Source organism: Salarias fasciatus, chromosome 5, assembly GCF_902148845.1.
Source record: "Salarias fasciatus chromosome 5, fSalaFa1.1, whole genome shotgun sequence".
Lineage (NCBI taxonomy): Eukaryota > Metazoa > Chordata > Actinopteri > Blenniiformes > Blenniidae > Salarias > Salarias fasciatus.
In genome coordinates this window covers 2046331-2066551 of record NC_043749.1, presented here as the reverse complement: position 1 = coordinate 2066551, position 20221 = coordinate 2046331, and the positions used below count along the sequence as shown (strand labels likewise).

Here is a 20221-nt window from a genome sequence, read left to right as displayed (position 1 = left end):
AACCTTCAACAGTCAGGCTGTTGACGGGATCCTTTCCTGCCGCTCGGCCCACCAACTGGCCGACACGAGGCAGAGGAGAGAGTTCAGAAGAGAAGGAAGAGCAGCTGTTAGAGCACAGCGAGGAAGGAAATTCAAACACGTACAATTTGAAGCAAAAGAGAGAAGACAGAGAAGGAAAAAGCACTGGCGGTGCTTAAATGACTCATTCTGCAGAAACTTTTTAATGAAGTTCAGAGTAAGAAACAAGCGCTCCTCTGTACCTGACAGACACCAAATCCACGTAAGCAAATCAGAATTCATTTGCAATGCAAATGTTTGTTCCATGACTACATCAAAGAGCTCCAGTCCCACTGAACCTCTTGGAAACAGTCGAGAGCTGTGAGACTCTTCCCCGCCTCAACTGTCGCTCAAACGGAATAATACGCCTCCCATTCCTCTGCCTCCTTCTGTGGAACGAGGCACACAGCAGATTACATTTCTGCCGCAGACAACATTTGACATTCTGGGGCCATAATCTGATTGTGCCAGACAGCAGATGAGAGATTGTCTGAAGGCAACTCAGGCAAAGGCAAACCTATCCTATCTGCAGACTCCAATCTCCTCATCAAAAGCCCAATTACCAAAATGTGATCAAAGCTGGAGAGATGTTCTGATGTGGCATCGAGGGGAAAAAAACTGTCACTGTGAAGCAATCAAGGATAGAACAACGAAAAAAAAAAGGGATTTATGATTATTTCTCAAGTACCTCACATTGAGTAAATCCCTAAAACATCTTCAATCTAATCTCATAAAGATGCTTCTTTATCTGCCACTTGTCAGTCATCTCCGAGCCCCCCGCCCCCGTCGGAATGATCCTGCTGCACAAACACTTCATTATGTGTCTTAAAAATAAACCAGAAGAGATACCTGCAGGGAAACCTATTTACCCCCAGTAATCATGCTCATTTACTCATTTCTTTCCTTTCTCACAGTTAAATACAGACAGGATTCAAAAACAAAAAAGCTTGAAACACATAAAAATTGGGGTCTCTTGATTCCATCAGAGGTCGATGTTACAGGAGACCTTGAGCATATTGGACTTTGAGGTTCTCCATACCCCACCGCCCAACCTGCCCCTCCACTCACAGCTTTTTTCTCGGGCGTGCCCGTCGGGGAGGTCGCCGACAGGCGCTTCTCGCGGTTCATCAGCTTGCTGTTGGGCTCCCTCAGCGCTCGCTTCAGCTCGTTGATGCTCGCCTGGTGCTTGAGCAAGACGTCCTGCGACTTGTCCAGGAACTGGGAGGACGAAGGAGAACAAACACAGCAGCGTTATCATATTTTCACTCATCTTTCTACTCATCTACACGACAACGGAGGTCAGAGCCGCTGAAAGAGCAACGTTTTGAAAAAAAGCTGGTGAGAAAACGTCATTTTCACTTTAAATGTTGTGTAAAAAGGGCCTGAATAAACTTCACGCTGTGGATCAGAAACAACTTTACTACTGCTGATGAAGAAACATAACATTAAGGATGCTGGGAGGGGAAAAAAAAAAAACAAAAACAAAAAGCAGGCCCAATCAGTGCGCTCACTTAATGAAGAAAGCAATATGAAATACCTATTAGCTTCAAACACTAATTAAAATTCTGCATTTAATTTGTTTCTTTTTAATGAAAACAGTCTGCGGTGGAAGATGTTAATTAGAGAGCCACGTCTCGCCACAGCTACTTCGCTGTAGTGAGACGCCGCACTTGTTACTGTTCCAGTCAGTTCACACGTTTGAGCACAGGTTCACACATTCGGAGCCTGCCATCAAGGTTCAATATGTTACATTCAGGCAGCGCTGCCTGTGTGAATGGGCTGTCAGTGGAGAATCGCTGCGGCGTTGGACTAAAGGCAGCAGTTCCAGGTCGATTCAGGAACAGTGAGAAAGGAAGGTGGCTCATTACTGGAAACAGCTGTCTTCGTATGGGTTTTTAAGAGTTTGAGCAGATTCAGGCTGCAGCCGCCAAGAGCTGCTTCTTTCTTCTGGTGCTGCAAGGCTGAGCCGACTACAGCTCGCTGGTTTGGTTTATCTTCATGTTAACAATGCTGGATTTATACTTTATACTGATGTGAGGGTCCAATTTTAGGATTTTTCATCGGTAAATACAAACACAAAAAGCTCAAGTTGGTCGACATCAACCTGCACTTTAACATCACTATCACAAAGTGTCTTACTTAATACTTTATTTAGGCTCCATGTACTCAGTTTTCAAGTCAAAACGGAAAACAGTCAGAACCATATTCTCAAAATGCTGCATTAGGTACATTTCAGAACCTATTTTGGTCTTGAGACTCTTGTCTAGTTATGTATTTGGCCTCATGCTTTAATTCATTTTTGAGTGTCTTACAGTAAAAATATTGAGCATTTTACTTTTAAAACAAATATATCAGACTGTTTTTGGTTCAAGGTCCACCTAAAGCACAATTTAAATTCAAGTTTTTGACAATTTCCGATGTTTCCATTATTTAGTGCAAAAATTTCTAAATCTGTAAAAGTAGATGTCTAAAAATGATTGCAGCACGGTCAGAGTATCTTGGATGCTAACGCTTCGTCACTAGAGATTTATTTGCTGTTTTAATTGATTCCTTGGCTCAGTTGTCAGCATTATGTCCACTGATTCCTCACACACTGTGAACCGCAGCTGTTTGGCCAACACGCTCCTGTTTTAAAACAACTGCTACAAATCAGCGAGTACACCTGAAGCACATTCATCCCAACTAATACAGGGAAGAGGAATTAAATGCGCTTCAAGTGTCTGTCAAGTTAATATGAGACTTGAGGAGGGTTTCGTCTTTAAGCGTGGAATTCCCTCATCGTGTTATCGCTCCACTGAAGGTCAACAGGGAGACGGGAACGTCTTTCATTAAAACTAAAGGAGAACCACTTGATTGCTCCGTCTCAGACTGCTGATATAATAAATATTTTGCAGTGCCAGGCACTCTGACTGTTGATTTTCAGGAGATTTTACCACACTTAAGAGGGACTTTAATGAAGGACTTGTTATGCAAATATAATGGCAATTGTTTTTGCTTTTTTTCTGCTCTTCCCGTCGCTTTCCCACCACTGGACAGTCACTCATGCACTAAATTCACTTAATAATGAAGAGCTGTTTACAGTAGAGCCCTGGAGACCTGCCGGCAGATGTTTCAAATCTGTAATATTTGACAATATATGAGAATTATGGATGCAACGAAAGCACTTTTTAAAGGATAGTACTAAGCTTCAGCTACTTCATCCATCCGAGTACTTATTAAATACCATCAAGCCTAATTCATACTCCATACACAAACGATGCACGAGGGCGAAGCATTGCCAGCTTGCTGCTAATGAGTGTATCAGACATGTTTTAGTTATGTGTAGCGTGTAGCATTGGGGTGTTGTGTACAGAATGCCGGTATCGGTACGTCCATCATGTAAACATCTGTTTTGACTGATCCAGGCTGATCTCCATGCTCTGAGCGCTGCTGCACTGAAAGCAGAGAGGGCGGCGAGTACCTCCTGTTTGTGGCGAGGCGTGGCCTCCTGGTCCAACTGAGCGAGCAGAGTTGGTTCAGGAGAAACGGGGTCGGGGAGGGTAAAGAGTGCAGGGTCAAAGGTCAGATGCGAGCAGGCAGGCAGGCAGGCAGACACACTGAAAGCACAGACTGGACGGAGCGAGGCCTCGTGACACCGAGCAGAAGAGCAACAGACATCAGAGACCGTGTGGGGAACCGCTCAGCAGACAGACAGGAACTGAACCAACTGATTTCTCCTCATTGGACCAATCACTGTCAAGTTCTTGCCGGGATGTTTAACCGTGACAGGTAAGTCCAACCCCCCCCCCTCTTTACGTCGTTGACAGCTACAGTTACAGAGACAAACTCAAAGGAGGACGGACACTTCCAGTGTGACGGATTCACAAAGGGAACCGCAGCGGCTGAGCCGAGGCGGCGTGCAGACTGACAGAACAGACAAGAGACCAAATCACCAGACGCTCAATACCTCATATTTACTGTCAACTGGTGACCCAGCCTCCTCCTTACGGCCGGCGAGGGTTAAAGAGTGGAAACAGATAGAAGCATGTTAGCATCTGAGTTAAGAGGTGCAAAGCCGTTAGCGGGACTGAGCGGCAGAGTGAAGAGTTAGTGAAAGCTGAGAAAGTGTCGGAGGAGTCCGTCCTACCATGATGTCCTTCTTCCTGCTGGGAGTCACGTTCCCGTCCTGGTCTCTGCTGAGTGTGTCCGGGTCCTGGCCCTGGTCCTGGTCCAGGTCCCGGTCCTCCTCGTCCTGCATGCTGGGCTCCAGCTCCGTCTCCTGCTCGTCCACCGACGGGCTGCGGAGGCGGCGCTGCTCGCTGACGCTGCGGTGGGACAGGCCGTCGTGGTTCTCGCACATGGACGACACCGGCCGAGAGAACTCTGCCGATCCAGAAGACCCCGGTCCCGTTACCAGGAAGCCTCTTTACCGATTCGGATTCCCTCGAAAACATTCCCAGCCGCAGCGCTCACCTCCGTCCAGGCTCCGGGACAGCAGGTACCTCTTGCTGGTGGAGCGCTCGAAGTGCGGGGCGGGCCGGTCGATGAGAGCGCTGGCCTGCCGGGTCTGAGCCTGCGTCCTCCCGCTGTAGCGGAACTTGGAACCCATCACCAGGAAGCCTTTGGGAGGCGGCTCCGGACACACCAGGCTGCGGAGGTTCACACAGCACGGCCGTCGCTCAGGCATCCGCGTTTGGAAATCCACATTAACTTTCACATATTCACACACTTTAATTTAGGATTCTAAAACTTGGAATCCTAAAGGACGCCAGGAGACACGAGCTTTCAGAGAGCAGCTGTCTGAACTGCTGAGTGATTTAAAGTGAAACATCTCTCTCCTTGTTCGTACAGGAGAGTGTGAGCTTCGCTGTGCAGGATGATGGATGACAGACGGAGGCTTTCACTTTCATTCACTCAAAAGATTTGTACAAGGTCTACAGGATAACCGCTCAAACATGCAATATGATGATGTGGAGCAGGATTTTAAATCGGCAGCTACGTTTCACCTCCAGAGGGCCGGACTCTTATAGTGCCATAATAACCTTCAAATTTAACTGAAGTTTCTCTTTGTTGTGGCGCAGAGTAAAAATAAGGAACATAAAGACAGTTAATTAACAATTAAGCTTCTCAATGCAAAATACAGTCAAATGTCCAAAAATACCTTCTGCTATAGTTGTTGCATTATGGGTATTTTTATGAAAAGCATTTTTTTGGGGGGGATTTTTCTGCTTTTGATGGAAAATAAAGTGAAATACAGCAGGGTTCCACGCTGACCTGCAGAGAAATGAATGGAAGCATTTTGTAGTTCAGTCAGTCTGTAGTGGAATTTCCACTCAGAATGTTCTAAGCGACAGTAAATTTGTGAAATGTGGTGCATTTATATGTTGCTCTCACCAAAACATCAGATCTTCAGAGTTCAAGTGGACAATTTTCCAGTATCTGATGTGAAAAAGCTAAAAATGAGAATTGATTTCACACATTTTAAGCTCTCAGAATGGAAAGCATGAGGTTTTATTTCAGTATGTGAAACATAAGGCCCGTGAGCTAAAACTGGCCCTCCAGAGGATCCCATCTATTCTGCCCGTTATTGGAGCTTTCTTCCTATTTTGACAGTAAGTTACAGTTTATGTCTAACAATTCTGACCTTTTTGTATCAAGGAGTTTAAGGTTCTGCCTCTTTCATATCTGAATTCTTTCTGACTGAAACTTGGTTTTCCTGAGAAAGTCATTTTAAAGCAGAAATCCTGAGAATAACCCGCTGGAATAAACCGGTAGTAGGATGTGACAAGCTGATGTCAAAGCGAGCGCTCCAGGAAGATTCCTATTTAAGGAGACGATGAGAGGTTTGCCTCGAATCCTTCATGCTAAAGCTGACTTTTCCTCCACGGCTGCCTGAAGTGAGCAGCTTTAACATGCAGGCTGCGCGCAGCTTCATCATTCAGCGCCTGTCTGGATGCTCCTCCTGCAGAGACCGATCAGTATTCATCGCGCTCGCAGCTCAGCTGGCAAACTTAACGTGTGCGTCTGCGATGAAGCCGCGCACGTGGAAGCGCTCGGCTCGAACCCGTCCGAGCGCGGGCGGCGGGATCGATTCTTACCGGAAGAAGGTGTGATGCTCGATGCAGACCTTCCACAGCCTCTTGGCAGCTCTGTGGTTGGGAAGCTTGAAGCCGATGGTGCTTTCGAACTGTTCGTACTGCAGGAAAGCAGAGAGGAGGAGAAATGAAGCCACTGAAACAGACTGCAGCAGGGGTGTTCAACCTGCGGCTCTGGAGCCACATGCCGCTCTTCAGCTCCTCTGCAGCGGCTATAAAAAACGGGTATTAATAATGTCAAATTACATATTTTTTTTGTTTTTGCTGATAATTAGCATAAACAAACTATTTTGGTAGAAAACCATAAAAACTTCTTTGTGTCATGAAGGCTGAAGATCCTTTATCTTCAGATGTCCAAGTCAAAGATATAAAATTATTTAGCTAAAAAAAGAAAAAAATGAAAAAGCATTTGCTGACTGGTGTAGCAGTCCTGCATCAGATGGAGATCAGAGCTGAGGAGGACAACGGCCAGTGGAAAATCTATTCCATGGCTCTATATTTACACTCTGTGGCTGCAGCTGCAGCGGGGCTGTTAAAGGGACTCTTTATTTGGCTCCATCACAGGCTCACTGTGTCACCGGACTCTTCGAGGGGCTGCAGCGCCGTACGGCGCAGCGTGGGGGCGCCGACACAGGACCCTGCCAGGAGGCGGAGATCTGAGACTTAACACATCAAACTCGAGGTCAATCGCCAAGAGAAAGGTACGCCATGCTGTCCTAATCAGGGAAAGGACAACTTATTATAACGTCTCCCAACCCATCAAACCTCCGCACTGTTTACATGACAATGTTTTCAAGTGAAAATGCAAAACTTTTGTTGTGTTTTGGGTGAAGCATAGTCCCAAGGTGGCAATTTTCAAAAAAGCTCCATTGAAACCGCTGTAAACAGCGAGTTATTTTAGTCGCTGGGTTCAACCGTACTACTTGTTAGCATTACTGGATTAAGATCTTACTTTTCACTGAAGTGAGGGGCCAATTTTAAGATTTTAAAAGGCTAATTACAATTGTTAAACACAAAAAGTTAATGTTGGTCAGCACTAAACTCCATATTAACGTCACTTCAACAAGTTTTTTTTTTGTTTTGTTTTTTTAACTTGTTACTTTATTTAGGCCCTGTTCATGCAACGTTTGAATGAAAACAAAACTATCGTCATGTTTGGGAGTCCGTCTAGACGCGGTGCCACTGAAAACAACTTTCTGAAACACTTTGATTTCCTCTTCATGGAAATGTTTCCAGTTCTGAAACACTAATACAAATTCACTGCCACAGCCGTAGTGAGGTTCTTCTGCACACGCAAGAGTAGATGGACAATACGAACGATGTTTTCCTCCGGAGCGTCGTGACTCTCAGACGGCTGTGGTTCAGTGGGGAGAGCGGTCGTCCTACAATCGGGAGGTTGTGAGTTTGATTCCTGTCTCCATGTTGAAGTGTCCTTGGGCAAGACACTGAACCCTGAATTGCCCCCAGTGTTGTATGTCGCTTTGGACAAAGCGTCTGCTAAAAATTAAATAAATTGTAGACTCTCGGCCCAGATTCTCCTGGACTTGGTAGTTCTACCGTTGAGTCACCAGAATATCAATCCACCTTGGTCGTCTGTACATACAGCTCGCTGTTGTTAATGTTAACAGGGTACTGTTCTCTGCACACGCGTATGGCTTCATTACAAAAACAGCCAACAGGGCCCACTAGTGGGCCAACATGAAAACTACAATGTGCAATACTTTCCAAATTAAAACGCTAAAACAATGCATTTCAACTTAACCGTTGTGTAAATGGGGCTTCAGTAAAATAAGTAGCACAAATCATAAATGTAACAGTTACTACTTCAAGACTAAAAGCAGATTTTTTTTTACATAGAGCTTGAATCATGTGAGGTCGTCTGTTTTATTGCTGTGGAAATAAAAGCCTCCAAAAACATCTGTTAACATTATCAAGTCTTGAGGCTCTTTCTGTGGTACAATACATCATAGGCTGAAAAACCACAGCGCGATCCATGAGCCCCGAGCGGCACAGCATCACATGTGCACACGTACACACAGACTTCTAAAGTTGTTTGTTGCATTCACAATTTCAAGTTGAGTGTGAAAATTGACAGAAGAAACCGGATGTACCCAGAGCAAGCCTCATCCTCTCCAGACCTGAGCGCAATAAAAATGGGCTGAAACATCCCAGAGCAGTGTCCTGCGGTCGGCTGAATCGAACTCCGGAGCGGTTTCTGAATGTCAAGGCTGCTGCTTGTTCTAAGCAGACATCACATTACTGCAGACGGTCTGAGCGAAGGATCATTCAAGCCGGTTGCAATCAAGATGATATCCTCCTCGGGACAGGACTAATTACAACGGGACGACGCCAAACTCATTTCTGTACATATTAAAATATTGCAGCGCTGAAGTAAAAGGTTATGTTCCACATTAACCTGCCTGAATAGCAGAATTGTGTCCCCCTGAAAACGATCCCCCAAGGACTGGAGAGCCGAGAGAACGTCCCACCAAGAGAACATAGAAAACTTAAAGCCTACATAGTACAGGCAAACATTTTGAATGGTTTTCAAGGTCTACTTCAAACTGAGTCCACTTTATTTTAGACTGATAACTTAAACAGAGTGTATTTCAATAACAGATCTGAGTCATTTGTCAGTGAAGTCAAACTTGGCAGCAGCAGCATCAGAGGCAGGCGGACATGACGGACAGTCTCACAGCGGCCGTCTCTCCATGTGACGGAGATTCCGTGAAACCTCAACTGAAAGAAACCTGAATGAATCTAAAGAAGATCTTCGTCTGCAGACTTCGTTCAATAAGTATCTGCAGCTCCAGCTGAGTGCAGCTCATGGGGAGAGGAAGTGCTCCGGCATGAAGCGGAGGCCCTCAAGTTAGAGCTCAGAGCTCAAAAACAGCTGCATGCTGACACTCAACCAACCTGGAGATGGCCTCAGCTGGTTGACAAAGATCAAGAGGAGCTTCAAGCTGGTTCTGAAGTCTGAGGCCTGGAAAACCGTCTGGTTCTTGAGAGCATTCAGAAAGAGAAGCGGCTGGAGAGCGTCAACAAGGCCAAGGAGGAGGTCCCAGGAAACCAAGAAGACTGCAGAGAGCCGAGGCGTCTGACGGACTCAGCTGGAATGGCAGCATGCACAGACCAGGAGGATGGCTGCTGTTCACAAACACACCATCTCCTTCAGACTGAGCGCCATCGCTCCCAGCAGGAGAGAGACACCGTCCAGGAGGAGCTGCAGACGAGAGAGACTTCTGGACGAAGCTCCCGGCTGCTCTGAAGGAGGCTCGGCAGCTGGAGAGTCAGCAGACACAGTGGCAACAAAAGATGCTCCAGTAGGAGAGGGAGGAGGCAGAGAGCGCCATCAAGTCCCGGCTGGAGGAACTGCGGGGCAACTAGAAAGAAAAGTGATACCACAGTCTCTGCTGCCAGTCATGCTCAGATCCAGACTTTAGTCACACAAACACTGATCTGGATCAGAACTTGACACAAACTCCGAATTATCTGGCAATCAATTCCCACACCCGGAACATCTTTGAGACAATCTAACAAAACAGAGAAGTGTTTGAGAAAGTTAACAGATGAGAGCATTTCACTGCACTGTACATCGATAGATGTGATCTGATGAGGCTCCACAGACGTGTCAGCTGAGCTAAATGGTCAAATGAGGAAACACTGAGCATCTCTAACATTTTACAATTTTCTGTGAAGCAACTTTGGACATCAGCCAACATGAATGAGTCTCAGACTGAAAATCCCAAACTTCCCGTTAAAATATACATCTTGATTTTCTTAGTTTCTCCTCCTGCTGGGATTCTGCAATAAGCCTGAGTAGCAGAAGTACTGCTCAGGCACCCTGATGCGTTCATGTTTTGGTTTCATCTGCAAGTTTGCTCATCAGAAGTGCCCAGCCTGAATGGTTTAAAAGAGCATAATATTGAGATTATAACTGACATTGTCACTTATGCACTTTGAAAATGGATCAAGGTGAATCATGAAGGAGATTTCTCGATCTTCAACTAGACCAGAAAGGCACAAAAAGCTACTTTAATATTATCGGATCTTAAAAAAAGAACTCGAAGGTGCCACCTTTTAGCCAGGCACATAACCAACAACCCGCTCCACCAACAGTCTGCAATGTTTCTGAGAAAGAGGTGAACCACAACCCTTAACTGACTGCATCAGGTGGAAATGAGCCGCAGCATTCAAGGTCAGGTTCATTTCATAAAGTAAAAAAAAAAAGAAGTTGATATATTTTGCATGATTTTAACAGTCCAAATGATGCTGCAGATGCGATGACTGTCACAAAAAAAAAAAACAGAAAGTAATGAAAATTTGTGGAAATTTTGATCTAGAGAAACAGACGGAAGTGTTTCCTTACAAGATTTGTAGATAAAATAAGCTAAATCTGAACTGTAAATGAGTCTATCTGAATTTAAATCCAATTAATGTTCATGATTAAAGGCTTATTGCAAGTACTAACCTTTAGCTAAGTGCTGACACAAGTACTGATACAATACTAATTAATTGCCATAAAACAATAAAGCAGGGGTGTCAAACTCAGTTCCTGGGGGGCTGCAGGCCTGCATGCTTCCCATGTCCCCCTGCTTCCACGCAAGCTGATTGGAATGAGGCTCGTTATCAGGCTTTCTGCCAGCTTGGTGATCAGCCTTCATGCAGGGCCACTAGTTAGTGCTGTTGGCTGTTTATGTAATGAGACCACACAACCATACACCAGAAACTAAACAGACATCCACTATGAAACATGATCAGATATGATGAAGTACATCCCCTCAGTACCTCTCCGGGTCTTATCTTGATGTAGAAGTTGCTCCTCTTATATGAGATCTTGAGGATCTTGGGCCAGGCGAAGCGGTTGATCCTCAGCCGATCGCGGTAAAATGAGCAGACCGTTGGCACAGACGCCCAGCATGATTTCAATCCCTTCAGAATCCTGCAGCAAAACAACGGGCACAAATTATTCATGAGCGAGGATTAATGCGGTCTAGAAAAACCTACTTTGAGAAAATTGAAATGACTGTGCAGACGGCTAACCTTGGGCGTGATGGAGGGCCACTCCGTACATCGACATTTCTTTGCGTTCTCCAAGAAGTTAATTTCGGCCTCAGCCGGAGTCATCCCCCTGCGGGCAGCATAACAATAACTGTGAGCACTTCAACTGGCTTTCCTAAATATAAACTGAGAATCCGGCGCAGCGGGAGCAGCATTATCTGAGTAATGAACTGATCATATTCCTCTCTAATTCCCTCGTCCACCTCGTGTCTTAGTACTGGGGCTTGGCCAAATTGCAGTGCCAAATCAGAGCGCGGTAAAGACTTCCGAAGTGAGAACCTGTTCTCACGCTGGCATGACGCGCTCTGTGTACATCTCGGTGACAGATGGCACAGTGACGCGACGGCATCGACCTGCCATATGCACGGCGGAACCCGTCAGCCGATCTATGATGCGTCTAACGGCAGTGGGTTCTGTACTTGTAGTTTCGATGGAGCTCCATCACCCGCTCCTCCAGCTCGCGGGTCGGATTGGGGGCGAATCGGAAGTCGGTGACGTAGTCGGAGCCGTGGTCGTCGTGGTCGTAGTCCCCAGCTCGGCCTGAACGGTTGTAGGAGCCCAGCAGGGCGTGAGTGACGAAGGAGCACGGCAGGCGGCCTGACAGCATGTCGTCCCTCAGCTGCAGACACAGGTAGTATCTGTCAGAGGAGAAGAAAGGGGTGAGGAAAAGAGGGGGAGTGTTGGCAGTGAAACAAGCCTGAGCTAATGCGAGCTCCGACAAGTATTCAGCGTGCGTTAATCCGTGGCAGTTAGCAGCATTCCACAGCTAATCCTTGAAAAGGAGTGAGGGATTTGGGCTGCCTTGACACCGGGGCAAATATGCCAGGAGAATTGTTACAGTACTGTTATGTAAACACACGTCGTCAGAGGGGAAAGAAAAGCGACAATGTCATCCTCGCTGCTGACATATGTACATAATTTCTGCTTTGATTAAGTCGGAGGAGCCTGTGACAGAATGAGAAGAGCAGCTGCAGCCGTGTTGCAGAGAGCTACCTGGTGATATCCTCTGTGAGCTGGGAGGGGTCCGGAGGGTAGAACTTGACGGAGAAGGCGAGGTGCCACGGGGAGTCTGAAATGAGATTACCAACATCTTAAACATATGCAACAACACAGAAAAGTTCTTCATCAGTCGTAGCTTAAGAAATGTTTACAGCTACTTGGAAGAGAAACTCACTGCGCATCTGCTTCTTGATCTCTTTGGAGGGGTCCAACCAGTTCTGAAAGACAGAAGGCAGAATTCACACAGGGCGGACTGGAAACCACGGCTAATTCGCACCGAGGCTCTAATTGCCATCACTGTTCCTAATGAAAGCTCCTCCATATGGTGAATAAAGGATCCGAGCTCCCTCGCGGTGAGCCGCTCCAGCGTGTGGAGAGAGGATTTTAACAGTGTCGTCACCGTCGCTGTCGAGTTACAGAGTCTGATCTCACGACGTGCGATCGTGCACTGAACCGACAGGGGCGCCGCAATTGTGATCTGGTTGCTGGAGCATTTCATCAGCTCGTAGCAGCAGCTGTAAATCCAGCTGTTTGGAGGCGAAAGCACAGATGGCAGCGGACAGAAATGTTTCCGCAAGTATTCTGACCGTGTTAAATATGTTTGAGTTTGCTCTCCTACAGCCTTTAAACTTTCTTAAATCATCTCTCTCTGGCTATGTTATCTAAAATATTTTTTGTACCGATTTCCATACTGAATGAATTTAATTCAATTTTTGCTTTAAAGTTCCAGCATTATACAGTTTTTTTCTGTAATTTCAGAAAGGCGTCAGACGTCCAACAACCTTGCATTCAAAGTTTTGTTTTTTTGGCCGGGTTTTACATCGTGTTTGGGCTGGAAACAGTGAGTCTGAGAATTTTACAAGATATGGTACAGTCAGTCAAATAGAGATGAAACCTAAAATATTGAATAATGCAGCTACAAAAACAAAACATATGATATAGGATGAAATTCTCAGAAAACCAACTTCAACTGTGTCATTTTCTAATAAAATATTGACATGTTAGCTTCTCAAAGACCCTGACCAAAACTGTCAAGCATAGCTGCTCGACCTTTTGACTTAGACCAGTTCTAAGAAAACAAAAAACAAAAAAAAAAAAAACAGGACTGGACGCACAAATCCCATATGACGTAGGAAATGCTGTTGCTGCGCAGGCGCCCCATGGCTGTTATAAATAGTGTGTGTACAGCCAATACAGCAACCAGTGGAAACTCAGTGCCCTACATAACAGCTCCATCATTTTCAGCATTTCTGTCATGATCATTCAACAGTACAGTATATCGTTTTCAAAATGTTGCTTTAGAAAAAACTTTTCTTAAATGATGAAAAAATATATATACTTTTTCACTTGAAATGTTGTCCATGAAATAGACCTTAGATTGCTGACAGTCCTGAGCTTCACTTCTCACTTTGCGTATAGTGTCGTCGTATCTGGCCACTGTATATTAGGAGTCTCTCTCCTGCAGCCTCTCCTCCAGCTTTCTCTACATGATTCAAAGATTCCTGACTGGGAAACAGGACGTTGGCGATCAGTGTTGATTCGCTTGCCGTTTGAGGTCCACTTGCTGTTTCTGTATTCCATCCTCTGCACCACTTGGGAATAACAGGATAGTAATCAAAATCTAACACCTCTGAGTCTTGTTCTGCAGAGGTGTCTTCTCTCTTTCTGCCTGTGGTGCAGAGAACTGATCCTCCTGACCCCGAACACTATAGAGCTTATTATTCCTGACAGTCTTTTGGCAGCAGGTGGCACATCAGTCAGAGTCCAACCAGGATCACGAGGGGCCGATACAGTACGATCCCCAGATCCCCAGCAATTAGCCATCTCATACACTTACATGTACACAAAAAGAAGTACTGCTCCAGTGTTTAATCAGGCTGCTAAAGACTTTAAAGAGCCTCGGGCATTTATCGTCCCTTTGAATCTGTCTCATATCAGCTGAGGGCAAAGAGCACTCAATTAGCTAGAAGCTCTTTGCTGATTTGCTTTTCTCTGCAGAAAAGCAGCACCAACTTTTAATCACTGACCGTTCAAGGCTTCACTCTGGCTTCTGCAACCTCACCTCATAAAGCAATCACCCTGAGCGACTGGTTCCCCCCCGAAGAAGAAAGATTAAATCCGACCGAGTCGGAGAAAGGGCATCCGAATGACAATTCAATTCTCTGGGTTGTTTGGTCTACCATCAGCGTCGAGCGCAGACAGTAGGCTCCAGCTGCGCTCTGATAAGCCGTCCTTTGATGAGATTGTCGTATTGATCTGAGCTGCTGCCTCACCTGCAGTCGGAAGCAGGAACATATTTGAACTTTTCAGAGGTTTACCCCTGAAACACCCCAGTTAACCTGTCCGTGGGGGCCTGGACCACGCTGGATCCGGCGCATCAAGTCACAGCCCGACGACAATGACAGCGATTGTCACACATGTTAAAAGGGGGACTTAGTCTTGTCATCTTTGCCGTCTTTTAAAAAAGCGCGAGGTGCCTCTGTACCCTGTTGTGCAATCACATACCTGCCCTCAGGGGAACTCACATCAAACGAAAAGATGAAGCTCACGTCAGACAAAGGCGATTCATGTGAGCTGACGGGTCGGACCAATCAGCTCACGTCAGTTGCATGTATGCTAATTATCCTGGCATGTGCGCCTCGCAAAAGCAATAACGGTCAAAGACAAACCGACGCAGACCTTCTCTCATAAATGTCAAAACGATACGCAGGCGGACTTCAATGCTCAAACGTGTTAGAGAGAGCACAAATAATTAAAGAGGAAGAAATCAGATGACAGACAACTAAATCAAAGAATTATCTTTACGACAATGTACTGAAGCCAGACTAAAGTCAAAGGATACAAAGTGCGGAAGGACAACAACGATCAGTTCGCTGCTACATTTGAAGATGACATTGATGTCTGTCCTGTCTCATGCGATGTAGCAACAATAACTCAAACTCCGTATCGAGCTATTCAGCTTGGCTTTAATGAGTTTTGTTTATCAGTTCTGTTTTAATGTCTTTACAATAAATTAAATTATTCAGCTTTATCTAAATGGGATATTCTTCTTGCTGTTAATCTTCTTACCTTTCTGTTCTATTTTAAATAGCATATATACATATTAAATAACTTCAACTTATTTTAAATTTTAGGAAAGGCTTGTATGGATAGGTGGGAGTATTTAAGGCTTGACTGATTTGTTGACGGATTGACTGGTCCATCGATTGGATGATCAATGGTAAAGCAGGCTCCCTTCAGGTGATGCTAAATTAGCCATTTTCAATCAGATGTATTGACTGGATCGACTTCATGCCAACAGTTGTAACCACTATGAAGACTAGAGTTATGGTCTAAAATAAAAGGAACGTCCAAGAAGCAGTCAAAACTTGGTGCAATAGTGACAATATCTGAAACAGTCTTCCTGAAATATATTGTGCATTAAGAGTTCGTTCAGTTTTAAATATCTTTCAATTATGAAGACCTTCGCTCACTGCAGTTCTCTGGATGTTAGCATTTAGCATCCCAGCTCCATATATTCACACTAAATACACCTCATTATTGTCTCAACCTTTAAACATTCAAGTGAATTACATGCATAGTCATGCATTATCATTTCAGACCAGGTGAAAAAACAGCTCAAACATGTCAAACTAGCATTAGCCTGGCTAGCTAGCATCGTTAGCAGCAGCAAGCAGCAGCAGTCTACATGCCACTGTCATCATTGTCAAGAAAATTCAAACGAATCGCATTAATTTTTCATGTAATCAAGCATCACTAAGTGGATTTGCTGAGATGTTTGATGAAGCGCCTACTAGTAGCAAATAAGTATGTGACAGTTAAGCTATGCTTTCTGCTGGAATAAAAAACTGACCCACTGATAATTCTCATTCCCACTAGTGACAACGTTTACGTTGAACCGTACCATCTGTGCTGTATTGAAGAAACATCTTCAAATAGATACTGAGTCCATGTTTGTCCTTCATGGTGTGGATGACAATCTCATTTACTGCTTCACATGCAGACGCACGCCAAAGCTGTTCTGTGAAGTCTTCACTCGCCACAATTAGAAACAGTTTTCAAAGTGTCACTTGATGACACTTCAGTATAATGTAGGAAGATTTGCGATCAAACCACTAACCCTACAATTAGATGATCTGCTCGACCACCTGTGCCACAGTCCACCAACACATGCTGAAACACAGATGGCCAAATAGACGTCCTCCTCCTTCTACTCCTCCTTCATGGTGGGGTCATCCAATAGGATAAAGGCCAAAGAGAGTATGGAGTCTGTAGAGTGCGAGCATCTGCAGCGACTCCTTCACATTCATCTCGGTGGTGAGAAAAGCTCTCAGCAGGATCTCCTCGGGCAGCTCCACTTTCTTTAAATAACTCTCATGCATGCTGCTAGAAGCACTCTTGCAGAGTCGGACCCACTCCAGGTGGATCTGGGAATGATTCTGGTTCATTTGCTTGACGCAGCTGCCAATTAAGCAAGCTTCGACTGCGGCGTGGGAACGCAGACCGAGTGTCATCAGAGCTGGAGGCTTGTTCAGGGTGTGGAGGGTCCTTCACACCACCGTCTGCAGTATCTGCTCACACAGCTGCCGAGGAACCATCCAGGAAGTCTTTAGAAGAAGTTCAACATTTGAACTTCGGGACCTTAACTGGATATTTTTTGGGTGACCTGAGGACAGAATATCAATCTATGGGTGCTTTTCCATTACACAGCCTGAGCACTACTCATCTTGACACTTCTGTATTTTCATCACTTTCTATTAAAGCCGAGTATAGTCTATTATAACCAGTGCCAGTGGGGAGGTAAATAAGATACTCCGGTGTTTTTCACAACATCGAACCTCCTTCTCTACTTTCAAATGTGAAAATCACCACTGAGAACTCCCCCAGTACAAATTAAAATGTGAAACTTTTTGATCTGCATTAAAGCAGTCAATCAGGCCATCAGATCGTGACTGGAGCAATGCAGCAAAGAAACCGTGTCCAGAGGTAACATACATACCGGTAGTAGTGCCATTAATAACTGAAAAACTTCACTATCAACAGGGAAAAAGGTGAAGACAAGATGCCTGAAGAAACGTTAAGCTTCCTGTGCAACAAGCTCCATCCATCTCTGAAGCAACAAGCAGTACTTCAGATTTTGAAATGTACCTTAACGTGTTCTAAACAGCACAAACAAAACACTTCTGCAAAATAACCTCATTCATGCCCAGACCTCCGGAGACAGGACGATTTCATTGCCCTTGTCACCCGTCAACAACTCCATTACAAAAATGCATTTTAGCCTTCCTGAGCTTTTAGATTAGCTAATTAGCCTGAATGACCCGAGCATTAAATCTTCCCTTTAGCTACAAGCTAACAGAAAGATGGAAAGGTGTCTCATCTTCTTTGCAGCACCCAGTTGTTAAGAAAGAAAGAAAGAAGTCGCAGAAGTCATTTTGCCCAAACTTTTCTTCTCAGCGCTTCAAATTTTCCTGAACTTTGGCTTCAGTCCACAGGGGTTTAAACTCCACGCATGGAATTATTTCTGCCTCTGAGAAATATCTCTCTCACTAAATTTCACAGATGTGTCTCACAAACAGTAGACGAGGCTTCTCTCTCTCTCTCCCTTTCTCTCTCTGTCTCTACTCCAACTGCACAAGATATTCAGATGCCTTTGTCCCGGCTCTGTGCGAGGAAATTTACATTTTCCATTCATCTTTATGTGATGGATAGCGCGGCCCCCCCGAGAGAGCCGACCCTCCAGACGACAGAGGAATACCGACGACCGGGCGAGCGCCATGTTTATGCACTCAAGTGTCCGTCGAGGTCACAACAGTACACGATTCATGACTGACCTTCTGGCTGTCCGTGTCGGCAAAGGTCAGACCGAAGTAGTCCTTCTCCAGCAGGTTGAGGTGCTCGCACACCATGTCCATCAGGGTCTGTCCCTTGGAGTGCTTCTGCCAAGACAAACACACAGGACACAGGGGTGAAGCAAAGGTCAGGAGAAAAGACCGAATGATTCCCGCGAGACCACATGTGGATAACAGCTTATTACGACCACAGTTTGGTTTTATTAGGCGAGAACTGGCTCAACAGTACAGTATCGGAAGCCATTAGACAGCTGGGCTCTTCAAGGTTCTCCGGCTCCGAGCGCGATAAAACGGCTCAGTCGTTCGGTGTTGTATCAAAGTCAGCGTGCATCAGGCACTTGACAGTGAAAATGGACTGTGAATTGCAGTGGAAGATTGGTCTTTGCCGTGCAGGCAGAGATTTCCTCCACTATTGACGGCATCCAAGGTGAGCCTTTCTCCAAAATATTTTTCTTTCACATTCACAAGTGGCAAGTTCATGTTGTAGCATTGAAAGGGAAAGGTTTTTCAATGTGGAATCTTTTTTTTTGACAAGCTAACAGCAGCATTCACAAAGAAATGTTTTCGCTTGCAGAGCTGAAGGACCGCTTCTCATGGGCAAATTATTGAATGGACAGGGGTTTGAAACCCTCAGCTCCCTGAAGCCTTCAGGAAAAACACATAAATACACATATTTAATCAGATTTCCATTTTATTTGCAGAAGTCATTTCAAAATGACTATTAATATATATATATATATATATATATATATATATATATATATATATATATACATATACATATATATATATATATATTAGGGGTGTGACTAGATTAAACCATGATGATATTTCTTCTTTAGATGTAAAGCTGTCTCACAGACAGAGGGCAGAAGCCTATCAGACTGTGAGCAAACACATAAAGCAGTTGCTTTTCTGGCAAATTCCAGTTCTCCCGCACAGGAAAACAGCCAAAAAACAATGTGTGTGTGTGTGTGTGTGTGTGTGTGTGTGTGTGCATATATGTATATATATATATATATATATATATATATATATATATATATATATATATATATATATATATATACATATATACATATATATATACATATATATATGTACACACACACACACACACATTTCTTTTTCTTTTAAATGTATGAAGGAAAAGCTACACTGACTAGAAATGAAAATCTTAGGACAAATGGTTAACACAACAATGAAAGGTTTATTGGGGTGAAAAAAACTGGTAAAACATGGATTAAAGTGTAAAAACTGCTAAAATGACTTGAACAATGGTAAAAATGGCTGATGATGGCAAAAACAAACAAAAATAGGTGAAACAGACGAGGGAGAAAAAGTGCCAATTGTAAAAATAGAAAAATGCAGAAGCGGCAAAATGGCAGGAAGAAGACATTGAAGCTATTTTTCAGTTTTAGCGTTTTTTTGTGGATAAAATAGCTAAAAACCACTGAAAAATGTGAAATTACAACCACCACAATGGCTAAAACTGCACATAATTGGTAGACAAGATAAAGCAGCTATGATGGCTTAAACTGGTAAGACTGTTAAAAATGGCTAAATTAGTTAAAATAAAAAAAGGAACAAATAAACAACATGGCTAAAATAGCTAAAGCTGCTAAAGGAGGCAAAAATAACCATTAAAACACCTACAATTGTTAGCATAGCTGGAATATCAAACTACAATGACTAACACTGCTTTGAAAGAATAAGGGGAAAAAACAAGCAAAAAGGAAAAAATACTGGTAAGAAAAATGCTACAAAAATTAAAACAGGTGTAATAAATATCTATTGTTTGAAACTAGATATGAAACGTCTCAAATGCAACAAGATTCAGTCAGTTAATACAATTCAACATACACAATTTATTAGAAAAGATCAAATATGTATTGTGGTTGGTGAATAGTAGCAAAAAGCAACTCTGTTGTTCATAAATGTTGCAGTTCGAAGAGACGATTTGGTGAACAATTCACTCCGTTTCAAGGATTATTAAATTATTAGTCTTTGCCCTATTTGATTCATTGTAATTAATGCTCAGTCTCATCTACACCCCATTCAATTGTATAATGGAATAAATGATGGAGTCAGAATAATAAGACCTGAAATCTTTCTGTGATTATGATAATATAATCAGGGCTGTAATCACTCATCCTCTAATCACCGTGAACATGACAC

At 44.1% G+C, this 20221-nt stretch overlaps 1 protein-coding gene across 1 annotated transcript in view; it reads right to left on the bottom strand.

Annotated features, from left to right (window-relative positions):
- LOC115387962 (band 4.1-like protein 1) overlaps window positions 1–20221 on the bottom strand; it is an 85807-nt gene that overhangs the window by 147 nt on the left and 65439 nt on the right. The window contains 14 exon segments of the mRNA XM_030090869.1: window positions 4–55; window positions 1126–1275; window positions 3518–3553; window positions 4004–4039; window positions 4184–4419; window positions 4510–4685; window positions 6135–6232; window positions 10920–11018; window positions 11020–11210; window positions 11213–11262; window positions 11612–11830; window positions 12186–12261; window positions 12367–12409; window positions 18026–18130. Of these exon segments, the coding sequence (XP_029946729.1) occupies window positions 4–55; window positions 1126–1275; window positions 3518–3553; window positions 4004–4039; window positions 4184–4419; window positions 4510–4685; window positions 6135–6232; window positions 10920–11018; window positions 11020–11210; window positions 11213–11262; window positions 11612–11830; window positions 12186–12261; window positions 12367–12409; window positions 18026–18130 (1567 nt within the window).